Below are 13,223 nucleotides of genomic sequence, written 5' to 3'. Positions count from 1 at the left end.
AATGGTCGTTAGCAGGGCTTGTTGGTGTGGCGTCATAACGCAACAAAAATCGCCAAAACGCGACAAAAACTTCAGGAACGGACGACACGGGCACCCGTGTCGTCCGTTTCTCTAGCCTTAGCCGTATGGTTACCTTTAATTTCGCCCATTCGAATTACCCTTTGGCCCAAGAGCCGCAGGTGCCCACGTATACTTTAATTCTGTAATCAATTCATAAACAATGTATTTTCTTGCCTGTGTTATTTCTTTCTTTCTTGTTTGCGTCGCTGTAATGAGATGTGACTTAACTGAATATGACTAACGTTGTATGACAAGTCTTTTTTTGCCTGCCGCGGATCTGGGACGGAGGTTTCGGTGCTCAGACCAAGCTCTTGCACCTTCTCTGCATGCCTGCAACATTAAATTTACAGAAAACTAATTTTAATGCATTACGTGCCAAAATTGAAGCATGAATGAAATGATGCATTCGACTGCATGCATTACTGCATGCACTTTAAAGCCTGCAGTAATGCGGGGACTCCGCAAATAACTTTGACCATCTGGGGTTCTTTAATGTGTACCTAACTCCAGGTACACGAGCCTTTCTTTCTTTTTTTTGCGTTTCACACTTATAGGAATGCAGCCGGGACCGAACCCGCGACCGCGAGCTCAGCCGCGAAAATACCACAGCCCCTAAGCTATACCGCGGCGGGTGCCTGTGCATCGAAGGGGAAGGCAAGTAGGTTGAGAACAAAAACTGTTAATGAAAAACCACTGGTATCATTTTTGTTGTGCTGATAGTGAGGCTCTTTACGAACGCTTCTACACGCATTATCACACAATGGGGGTGACGTCCCTTCCATACATATTTGGCGCCTTGCTCTATTCTTCCACTCTCCCCACGCCCTTCATCTTCAGACCTTCATCCATGTAATGGCGTTGCATGAGCGACTTCGCATTCGCTGTGAACAGTTCAAGCGTAAACGTGCGTGGTGGTGTCGGGAACGCACACTCACGTCTTACCACGTTGCCATAGCAGGACCAAAAACGCATTAGAATTTGGTGCAAACGTGGCAGTCATTTTTACGTCATTCCCATGCCTCTGCGCATGACCGCAGTCGCTACTGGCCCATGTGCATAAAGCCTCTGTGCCACTTGTTGCTTTGCGCAAACCAGAAGTTGGTGTCAGGACAAGCTTACGTCTCCCTCAAGAGGTATGGTTTGCCGTGATGATACGTTCCAGTGCATGATCCAAGTGGTATTTTCCCCGCCTCTGCTCAATCACACGTCCGCCTTTGTACAAGGTGTACGAATAATCGAAAATTTCGTATAGTCAATCGATTAACCTATTACTTGATTGGCTCTATGAATTGAATAACCTCTATTTGATAGTTTGGATATTATTCCGGCTGAAAGACATATTTACGGCTGAAATGGGAATGGGGGGGAGGGGGGGTCCACAAAAAGGTAGAAATGTTGGCAACGACACCTTTTGTGTGTGTCTTTTCAGTGGAAGATGTGTGTTTAAGCAAATACCAGCACGGCCAAGAAGCTGTCTTTTATCAGACTGTTTTAGAACAATGTGCACTGTCGTAGCGTTGACTGGCACGATTAGTTCGAACGACGATACGTTATTTCCCTGCCAAATTACGTGTCGGTGAAATAGTAATATTAAGCCCACCTGACGAATCTCAAAACTGACCAAAAGTTCGCACATCACAAGGAAACTGTTAGGTAATTATATGTAACCCACTCCCACATTCAGGCAATTATCTGACAACTAATGAGCTGGCTGCCTCGCTCTTAAATTTGCTTTCAGTTCTCTTTCAAGATCTTTCAAAACCGCTGCGCTCGTTTAAATGCGCCCCCATCAATGTATTTGCAAGGTCTCACGACTCACTTTTTCACGCTATCATCGCTTAGCGGCTTTCTGTTAAAGTTCGTACTGTTCACTCTGCCTAGATAATAATGGACACATTAGTAGGACCTCTTTCTCTTCCACCCTTCTCATTTTCTTCTCTCCCTGAGACCACCCTGAGAGCAGCATCCCAACAGTGGCTCAATAAACGAACCAATTGTGCGGGCTTATGCCCAAGACTTAATGTCCACCAAAGCGCCAAACGCAGATAACTACGCCCGAGCTATAAGAAATGTCACGCCTGCGACCACAAGTCAAATAAAACTGGCGTACAGCATAGGCGATAACTTTCATGGCCTGTGGGCCACCATCATTGATAGTATTATTGTAGGACATCTATTGTTGTTCAAGTTATCGCAAAATGCGTGTGTTTTGACTTTAACAAACGTATTTAGACCACGTCCAACTGATAGTGATTAGCAGAAAGCAATTGCATGTTAAGTGAGCTTGAACTTTCGGCTGCATAAATTTATGCCGCAGTTAGCATTACGAATATTGTCAAGGGATATTGCACGGTGAGGTGTTGTCCAGAAGGTACCCGGCAAGCATCTTCTGGGCAACACAAAAGCCCCTACTTTTTATTAGGCATTTATACATGCAGTGTACTTTTTGATCTCTTCTTTCTCGCGATTTTAGTCGTCATGGCATTTGAAGCATGCATCTCCTTTTCTTCATATGCAGCAGCAATACCACAAGCGCAGTATACCCATTGTGCGATACTTCACTGCTCACTCCCACACCGATAAGCTTTCTAAAGCCACTTAGTAATTCGTCAAATGATCGCAGCACAAAGCGATAGATCAGCAGGGGAATGCACAGTCGAAAAAGCAAACTGTTGATCGCTCCATAAACGCTCACTTTCGAACGTTGATGGACAAGACGTCGAGAAAGACGACAACACAGGCTACATAGTTTTTTTTCCCGCTCGACCTCCGGCTAAAGTTGAGTTTTATTTATCGCTCGGCACGATGTATTTCCATGGCGATGTCCTCGTTTGCTTTATTCTGCTGCCTCCTGGAGCGTACAAAGAGAGGCCACTGGAGGGTGTTCACAGATACATGTGGGATGCCAGGAGGGCTCGAAAAAGTTGGGAAGATAAGGTGCCTGAGCACAGCTCATGACTTTGCCTTCCACGGTGATGACATCTCAGACGTTGCATGCACAGCACAATGCTCATCCCACACACAATCCATTTGACATATTTCTAGCCCCGGCGCGCAACTCCTTGCGCATAGCGCATGACGAAAAGAACTCACTTCTTTGCTATTGTGTTGAAGTGATCGTAAAGCACTTCCTTGTGACTTATGAACCAATGTCAGAAGCATAATAAGTAAATATTGTAAACCTTGACACTGCGTGTAATATAATGGGCCAGGCTCTGCATTGCTGAGAGCTGTTCAGAATTGTGCGGCAATAATCACATTTAAGGGACCATGAAAGTCATCACGAACTTGTTCCACGCTTACTTGTTAAGTCACCAGATGGGCAACTATTTTAGTCTATTTTGTTCTATTATTATACAGCGATCAAGCGCATTTAATGAATCACGCGAGAGCACCGTTTCTATAAGCGCTCTGATTCGTAGCGTAATAGTACATAATCACTTTCTCCTTTTTTTTTCAATGAAAATTACAATAAGTTCAACTTAGTATCATGCGCGTTATCACTTAAGGTACTACGTGAGAAACCCGTTTTGAGCTCTTTACACATCTTCGAAACCAGGCCAGTTAGCAATTGCTAAAACTCACATAACTATGCCACAACAAATGCTAACAATATTTCTTTTTTTTTTTTCCCAGAAACATAAACTAAATGTGAACTGCGGTTCTCGAATAAGGGCCCCGAGAGAAGAATTACAGCGGCCGCAGTATAGGTTAAACGACACTTCTTCCGCATCTATCGGGCTTGCAATCTGCCATCCTTCGCGGCAGGACAACCTAAGTGCTGAACACTGTTCGTGTTATTCACTTCATGGTCCCTTCCAGCGACTTGCAGGAGTGAACATGGCAGTTTGACTATACAACAGTGAGTGTGTTCGCGCCGACAGCGCTCAGAAACGAAACCGAGGCACCATGACAGAAAAAACAGTCTCAAAACCAGCTATCGGCACTGCGCAACGTGAGGGTAATCAGCCAGCAGCGTGAGTAGGCAAGGCGAGGGTAAACACATGCCGAAACTTGTTGGGTACAGACAGAGTGTTTGTTCCGAGTCCCACAGTTTGATCGGTGATAATTCTCTCGCTGTCGTTGCGCTGCCCCATGAGCGTTCACTTTTGTTCCTCGGTTGGCCGCCGGCGCGCGGAAGATGCCAGGCGAGCAGTGTTCCGCCAGGCAGCGTTGACAACCGCTACAAGTGTTACAAAAATAGCTTTCTCCGGAGTGTTTCTGTTGACACGATGGCTGGCGGAGCACTGCCCCAAGGATGATCACGTCCGTCTGACGTAATCGTTGAAAAGAAAACACAGAACGAATCCCCCTATCGATTAAAAAGACAGCACGCAACGACGGTCAGATCCAGGGGGCCGAAGATGTTGGACCACAAAGTCAACGAATGCACGCCACTGGGGTAGGAAAGAATGCTGCCACAGTCCGCCCGCGGCGTCACTATGGTACGTGTACGTGACGCCACAATTTCCATATCAACAACACAAAAGGTAATGTAAATGTCGCTAACGAAAAATAAGGCATGCGCGCGCACACTGCGCGCTTTCGAGAGAAAAAGAAAATAATGATGTGCTGAGTATTACACCATGTATACAATTAGCATCACTCCTTGCAAGATAAAGAAGGAAAAAGGTGGAACGAACGCCGGGCTACACAGAGAAAAACGCCTCAAGTTTACCGCCTTCCGACACACGTGAGAAACTACTGCAACTCTGGCACACCAGCATTTTCACGAAAAGCTAACTCCCGAGAAGCACAATAGCAAAAAACAAGTGCCAGCCTACTTGGGAGGAATTAAAGCGCATCATTAACTTAAAACATGAGGATCGGAAAGTAAACGAAATCCGTAAACATGGTCATAAGTCTTTGAATACGCCAGTGAATCGCGCCACACAATTCGTATCACAGGACGCAATGTACGCTAGACTTGTATGCGGAGTCTTGCATGAATGATTACGAAAATTAGAGAACAAAATATTTTTTTTGTGTGTGTGTGCTTAGTCCCCAGCTCACTGGCGTTAAAATCCCCCGTACGGACGGCGACCGTACAGCTTAAAGATGCCTGTAAGGGCATGATACATTTCTTGTACCGACCAGGAAAGAGCTGTAACCGAGAGCGAAGCACTTATAAGCCACGAGGCGTCGTCCGTACGCAACATTGCAGCCTAAGTGCAAGGGCAAAATAACATTAATTTCTTTGTAACATTCAAGTAACATTTCAGAACCGACCACACGCAGGGTGCTACGTAGCTCGCATCCCTTTGAACACTTCAGTTTCGCTTCTGCCATCATGGAATTCCGAGCACTGTATAGCAAGCGCCAGACGGATAATTGTGTATTGTTTCCAAAGTAAACAAACACCGTGCACTGCAAAGCGATATTACGCAAGTGAATCTGTCAATTATCGCAAACACGGTCGTGTGCCTAGACATTTACGCAACGAATGCCCAAAACGCGTGTCAGCTACTTTGTCGCCCGATGCATAACAAATGACACGTAGAGAATAATGGCAGTATCCCTGCCGCTTGTATGTAGTGATCTCATGTACTAACGACCTGCGCGAAACATCTAAACAAAGGCACAGCGTCTTCGTGCGCATATTTCCGAGCCTTCGTACATCTATGTCCCCGTGTGATGGCCGTATATGTAATACTGCTGGGTAATTTGAACATCTAGAAAAAGAAGACGTTACGAATAATTAACTAAACTCGACACTACTGGAGATCTGCCTGAATATTGACCTTTCTGGCAATGCAGATGCAATCTGGTGACGACCGCTTAGCATGTTCCGAAGCGTCGTGCTATTTCACGCGTTCACATTCAAAGTCTGGACAATGCATGTCGTAAATGACATGCCGAGACAGCAAAACAGAAATGACTGCTTGTGAGTATTAGCAACGCAGTTCCAAGTTCAAGCTTTCTTTCCGTTCAGCTTATTTTGAGAAAAGTCCCTAATCTTAATTATTGTTCGTTTAGACTGCAACTTTAAAGCACAAGTTTTGTTTGTTTGTTTGTTTGTTTTTTAAGCCAAGAGAGCGATCGCGAACGCGTAAATGAGGTTAAGAAAGAAGGCAGGCGTCCTCGTAAATATTTGTTCAAAAGGATGAAAACACGTTCTGCAATCGCAGCACCCTGCGTTGTTACGCGAAGTGTGTAGTTGTGGAATTGAAAGAATATTAGGACGAAAAGAAAACATGCAGCGTGATTTAGGCAGCGCAATGAACTTTTTTCAGAAAGGTGGCATGATGAAACGTTTGTTTCTTTTCCTGAAACAAAAGAAAGTTTCTTGAAACGCACACGCACCACTGGTTCATTTGCTCACGTAACCTACGACGAAACAGACCTGTTAGCGTTGTCTACTAGACTACAGTTACTTTCGTTGCGCAAAGGTGAACGCAACCACACACGGCGTTTCATAGCGACTTCATTTACGGCACAAGAGACGACGAAATAAATGTAAATTTCGTATAGCTGAAATGTTTACTCAATTATATTTGCTACCCCTCAGCATATTCCACAAAGTCCACGTATCATCGCCTGTGCTTACCGCGAAGTTCCAGGTGCTATGATGTAGGTCATTTAGCAGCGTTTACAGTGTAACACTCCAGCATTTGACATCAAGGTCATTACGTTGAGGTGAAGTTAACACGTCGTGGGTAACATTATACCCATCAAAAGGGCAGCGCTAATATACTGAAACCACGGGAACGCAGACATAACTCAAACAAATTTGTAAAGAAAAGTGGGGATTCTGCAAGAATCTCAGGCTTCGCCTAGCCCTTCCTTGATGCGAACTGTCCTTCGTTTATCCATGCTCTCAAAGTAGTGCGTTGTGCGTATCAGTTCTCTCAGTGCCGACATCTCTCCTGAACAGAGAAAAAGGGAAATACAATTACACATAAAAAAAACTGAACTAACCTCGGCATAAATTAGGCAAAAAAGGAAAGGACCATCTCCGTCAACTTAAGTTTTGCTTGCCCAACAATGCTGTCGCTAGTCATAATGCAATTAGAACTACGTTATTCACAACACTGTTAAGCAGACTCCAGGATGGTGGACTTCTGACAACACTTGAAAGGACCAAATAATGATGTTCGGCGAACAAGAAAAGATGAGAACCGTTTTTTTCTGTTCGCTGTGGCTCAAGAAAGTCTGTTTTTTATAGACACGAGCCTAAATTGGCGGTTAATTGGAGACAGGGGCGTTCCTTACGCCCTATCGAGTCGGTCTCTGTTTTTTTATTGTTGGAGTTCCGCGATTTCGGCAACGTTTAACAGCTTTCCTAGCTCACATCGTACACGTGATATCGCACGCTTTGTTCCTCACTGTAATCTATGCCCTCGCGCCTGTGGCTTCAACAACGCTGCAGAGAGCATCTCGAAGAGAGTACAAACAGTGGCTGGCGATGTCACGTGATTTGTTGGCCTTTGTGTCACGGTTCGCGGTCGTCGCCCGAAGCACGTGCACATTGCCGTGCCCAGTGAGAAACGAATATGGGGATTTGGAGAGGGCGGCAGGAGTTCACGGGGTCCGTCGAGCGCTACGCCTGAACAGGGACGGCCCAGGGCTTGGAGAGGAAGACAGAACAACAGGGAGGAGGTACGGAATGCATCCGCTTGCGCGTGTGTGTAGCAATGGAATGCCCAGTGTATTTTGCCGTCGAAGAGCATGGCGCGCGTGGAAGGGAGGTCGAAAGGTGTGGGGAACGCGTTACTCAAAAAGGGCCAGGGGCACCACACATATCACAGCCCAGGTATCACTCGCGTGGTCCCCCCGGCCCTCAGCTGGTGCTGTGCCCGACGGCTGGCTGGCGGGGGCTGGCGCCTAGGGGTGTTGGGGAGGGGAGGAGAGGGTTACACGGCCGCGCCGCTCGGGCGACCCCTGCAGAAACACTGTACACTCCGGGGCTGCGCCGAGGGCTGCGACTGGCGAGAGCCTAACCAATGAAAACTAGGTTACACAAGGGGAGAAAAAACAGTTTCGGCAGTTCGGGAGGTCGTGGAGGTGCACTATCACAGAAGACATAACCAACTCGTGGATGAGGGCGAGACAATAAGTTACGGGGAAGGGCCGCTTGGGCTACAGGAATGGGGAAGGGCATGGACTAGGGGTGCGGGCGGCCTCAGACGGCCACGTTGTCAGGCGACTGGACCTCCAGTTCCTTGCGGTGGTGCGCCTTGAGGTGAGCCTCGAGCTCGAGCGATGAACCGCAAATCTTGGCGCACAAGTTGCAGGCCATCTTCCAGGCCCAGGCGCCATTGTGCGGCTCGGCCTCGTCTCCCGGTCGTGGCTCGGTGCTGGCGCCCTGGATGACGGAGATCTCGTTCGCCTTCGGTCCCAGCATGCCATTAAGGTAGGCCGGCCCAAGATAAGGGTAAAAGAGCTCGTGGGGTGGCGGCGGCGGCGGCGCGAAGTCGGCCTTGGGACCACTCAGCAGCGACGGGAGCTCAATGGACATGCGGCGGCCGCGGCGCGAACTGCCGTTGTTCCACATGTGCGTGCCCATGTGCACTTTGAGGTTGCCCTTGGTGGTGAAAGCGCGGCCGCACACAGAGCACTTGAAGGGCCGGTCACCAGTATGTGTGCGCATGTGGATCTGGAGAGAACTAGAGCTCGAGAAGGGCTTGTTGCACACGTGGCACACGTGCCTGGGCAGCCCGGGAGGCCGTCGGGGCTGCGGCGGCGGCGGCGGCGGCACGCCCGGCGGAGCGGCCACCGGCTCCATCCTTTTGGTCCGATTCTCCTCGGGGCTGGTGCCGTGTCGCTGATCGGCAGGGCTCATAGAGCGCCCGGGGCTCGGTGCCGGACTCGGTGCGCTCGCACTCGAGGTAGGGGTGGCAGCGAACAAGGTGGCCGGCAAGTCTCGGATCTTGTGCGTCAGCATGTGCTGCTTGAGGTTTCCCTTGGTGGAGAAGCCCCGCTCGCAGACGCTGCATTTGAACGGTCGCTCTTTGGTGTGGCTCCGATAGTGGATCTCGAGAGCACTGTTGCAGGCAAACGTCTTGAAGCATATCTGGCATGTTGTGTTCGGGCGGCCGGGCGCTGCTCCAGGAAACGGCAGCCCTCCCAGCGGCGGCGCGGCGAAGAATCGGCCAGAAAAATTGTCGGCTGGCCGACCCAGCAAAGTCCGCGGCGTTAAATCTAGCGGCCCACCGTTCACGGGCGGTGAAGTTCCACCAGACGGCGAAGGCGCCCCTGGAGTCGATCTATCGTCACCAGTTGACAGTTCAGATCCAGCTCGCGGAGAAAACGCCGGAGACCGCTGTCCAGCTTCTGGCGTTCGATTTAAGAGAAGTGACTGTTCATCGTAACGCCCGAAACCAGACGAAAGACCGATGCCGAAGGGGCCAAAAGGCAATGCTGGCACTTGCAGCGATGTCTTTATGCCCTTCACCTGATTTTCGAGGGCAGCTAATGAAGTAAGTTGAGATGGTGGGCGCTCAGGACTCAGAGGCCGCAACAGAGGCTGCGGAGAGGGTGACCGCCCCTCTTCTTTCTTTTGTTCAGGCGTTGGTGAAGTTGGAGAGCTCAGTGGAGGTGACGAAGAAGTCTTTGGTGGTGGCGTTGGCCTCTGCGAGCTTGTTTGAAAACTCGCCGTCGGATGTAAGCTTTCAGAACCATGCATACGGACATGCTGTTGGAGAACGAGGGAATTAGTGAACTGTTTGTGACAGACGGGGCACTTGTGAAGTACACGTAGTGGTGGTTTGACTCTATGAACTCCCATGTGTGTCTTAAGATTTCCTTTCGTGGTGAACGCACGACCGCATATTTTGCAACGGAACGGCCGTTCACCGGTGTGTGTCCTGTAGTGCATCTGCAGAGCACTGCGGCAACTGAGCACACGATGGCAGATCACGCATTGGTTCGGGTCACTCAGCTTGTGCTCAATGTTGTCGACCAGTTGCTGCAGCTTGGATGTCTCAGACGGCCTCGTCACCTCCATGAGAGTTTCCCACGAGTTGTCGTTACTTCCAGGCTTCGGCAGCAAGTCTTGGTAGAACGCGGGATCCGCATGGAGTGGCACTGCTGTGTCCGCGGTCGTCGGAAGCGCCGAGAAGGAGCCGCTCATGAATGATCCGCCTGACGTGAACGGCATGGAGTCATCAGCGGAACAGCTGACGCCGCCGGAGTCCCGGTCTTCGTCCGACGCCTTGTCATCTACGTCATCCTCTGGCTCAGCTTTAAGGCTCAAAGGGCGTTCATCTTCAAGCGGCGGAGAGCCCATTGATGTAGTCACATTGGTTGTTTCAGTTCCAGGAGATATGCTTCTGGTGCTCGTGGCTCGTAACGCCAGCGTCCCACTGCAACTGGGCCCGACAAGGTCATCAGGTCGTGGCACTGGTGGCCCTGGTTTGACCAAGACGCCCAAAGGAGCTGTCTGTAGCGCCAGTGCGGGTGTTAGCGACGGTGGCGGTGACGACGTGGCGCCGGACGGCGATGTCGGGCTGCGATCCCCGGGAGGCTCCAACGGCGGGAAATGCTTGTCCAAGTGCTCCGGAACAGGATGCGGGTTCATTCGCACGTGTGGGTACTTTGCACGGTGTCTTTGAAAGTGCACCTTCAGGTTGCCCTTCGTTGAAAACCTGTTCCCGCAGACGTTGCACTTGAAGGGTCTTTCCCCGGTATGGGAGCGGATGTGGATTTGCAGCGCGCTGTCGCTGCCGAACACCTTGCCGCAGAAGCGACACCGATGGCGCAAGTAAGCCTCGTCGGGCCGGCCGTCCTTCCTACGCAAGCGACTCGGGTCCGGGGAGCCGAGACCGTTGAGCAGGAACGAGCCGCCGCTCATGGTGTCCTGCAGCGCCTTCTCAGTGTGTCGCTGCAGAAGCTCGAGCGTGTTGGGCTCATCCGGTGGCGGCGGTCCAGCGGGCGGCGCAACCAGCAGGGCACCGCCGGAGATGGACTCCCCAAGAGGCGCCTCCGCGGGCGGCTCGGCCGGTTCGGGTGCCGCGCTCTCTTTGGCGGCCAGGTCTACCGCGGTGTTCGGCGGCGGCGGGGTCGCGTGTGTCTGTCCCGGGGCATCGGGACTGGGCTCCGTCCGGGGCACCGGCGGCGGCGGCGGCGGTGGCGGCGGAGTCGGTGTAGTGTCCGCCGCCCTGGTCAGGTTCACGGGAAGCGTAGGGGTGGCACCCACGTATGCCTGCAGCTGCTGAATGATGTGCAGCTGCACGACTTGCTGTTGCTGCAGTGCCATCAGTGCCTCGTGTAGCGCAGCTATCTCAGCGGGGCCTCCGGTGCTGCCGTAGGCGAATTGCGCCACGGCCACCTTGGTACTCTGCAAAGCCTCCAGCGCCACATGTGTCGAGGGTAGTCGTGCAGCTGCAGCCGCCGCCAAGGGTTCCTCGTCCACCTCGGCCACGTCCGACGCTGACTGGCGGCCAGCCGCATCGTCATCGCTGCACGATAGCCGACTCGGCGTACTGCCCGGCATCCCCATCGTCTCGACGCTTGGGCAGCACCGCTTGTGGGCCAAGAAATGGTCTAGAGTGGGGAACTCGGCGCGGCAGCGGCCGCACACGTGCTCGTCGTCGCTGCTTTCTTCCTCGCCGCCAGTGCTGCTCCCGCCTCGGCCCGAACCTGCACACAAGAAGGGCACAGCTGTAGCCAATGGCGATACTCATAAACGCTGGAAATGCTTGGGTCTATGGCAGACGACACCAGTGCGAGGCGCTCTCAAGCGGGCATAACAAGCAGTAATTGTTGAGATCTCACACAAAAGTTAATTGCATGTGAAGCTTGCAGATACATTTTGGAGGAGAAAGTGCTTTTAAGCTTCCATGTGGTAGGTTTCACTTTGCGCTACCCAGACGTGCAATGTGCCATGTGCGCGATTATTTCTTCTGAGTCGTAGACTCAACTGATTATAGCGGGCATTATGTACAAGACGTATGCAGTTCCCCTTCCTCATGCCACAATACAGGATCAGAACGCAATTCAATCCTTCCTCCCCTACACAAGAAGCAAATGATCGCAGGATGTACTAAACTGAGAAGTTGGCATCATATCGACTGATTAATGAAGGCAAAATCAGACATTCACCCGTTCGTAGCAATTGATATACAAAAGAAACACATACGGGTTCCTCGAAAGAAAAGCCTCGCAGTTGAAGAAAAATTCGTCCTGTTGCAGGACTCGAACCCGGGACCGCCGCCTTTCCGGGGCAGACGCTACCATCTGAGCTAACCAGGTGGCTAGCAGATGGTATATATAGGGCGAAGTCGAATTTGTCAACAACTCGAAGCAAATGCAAGAGTTTGATATAATAGTTCTGCGGAAACCCGCAAAGTGATCACCCACGCCTGTGGAGTCGTCAAAATTTCCCGTAAGCGCTCGCAGTTTAGACGACTTGATGGTGATAAGTAGGCTCCCAGAATTGTCAAGTGACCTTGCTCTTCTTCACACTTAAACACACGTATTACTTTTCGGTGTCAGGTGACATTGGGTGATGAATACATGTTAAGTCACGGCTTATGAAAATAATCTTGTTGCATTGCCCATGGGTGAAGGACATAATGCACTCATACCCGGATAGCCAAAATCACGATATGATTATGAGGCGCGCCGTAGTGGGTGACTCCAGATTAATTCTGGCCACTTGGGTTCTTTAACGTGCACCTGCAGTATCTAAATACACGAGCGTTGTTGAATTTCGCTCCAATCAAAATGAGGCCGCCGCGATCAGGAGCGAACCCGTGACCTCGATCTCAGCAGCGCAATGCCATACAGATACTAAGCTACCGCACCGCGTTTAGCCTTGGTGAAGCCTTCGTGAAGTACTGTGTGATAAGTAATCCGGGTGATATCGGCACTCATTTTAGGGGCGAATATCTCCGTCGCCGAAAGCAGAACTTATGTACCACATTCTCCGTTATTTCTTACGTCACCATGCGCATCCTCGCATTCGGAAGGAGTCAAGCCAGGTCTGGCGCTTCCACAGGCACGTGGTGGCCCTCTCAACTTCTATCTGCTATTATTCCGTCGATTGCTCAGCTTTCGGCACGCACTGCAACAGCGTAGCCTGCAGCCACTGCATCGGATTGTGCCTGCGTCAGTGGTTTGTGATACCATATGATCACCAGCCCTAACTTCCGTGATGTCACCCCTCCCCCCCCCCCCACCCCCCCAAGGTAGCCTGCTCTAAGAAAGAAACCGCATGACAG

The 13,223-nt window shown here is 50.8% G+C and overlaps 1 protein-coding gene across 1 annotated transcript in view; it reads right to left on the bottom strand.

The window, feature by feature from the left end:
• Positions 1-2,868: 2,868 nt before the first annotated feature.
• LOC126545838 (sal-like protein 1) overlaps positions 2,869-13,223 on the bottom strand; it is a 169,925-nt gene continuing 159,570 nt past the window's right edge. Inside the window, exon 2 of the mRNA XM_050193841.3 lies at positions 2,869-11,640. Coding sequence (XP_050049798.2) covers positions 8,183-11,640 — 3,458 coding nt within the window. The 3' untranslated portion in view covers positions 2,869-8,182. The remainder of the gene's footprint in view (positions 11,641-13,223) is intronic.

The sequence above is a fragment of the Dermacentor andersoni genome, chromosome 1 (genome assembly GCF_023375885.2).
Source record: "Dermacentor andersoni chromosome 1, qqDerAnde1_hic_scaffold, whole genome shotgun sequence".
In the NCBI taxonomy this organism is placed as follows: Eukaryota; Metazoa; Arthropoda; class Arachnida; order Ixodida; family Ixodidae; genus Dermacentor; species Dermacentor andersoni.
The sequence above is the reverse complement of the archived record's forward strand: the minus strand, read 5'-3'. Positions and strand labels throughout refer to the sequence as shown.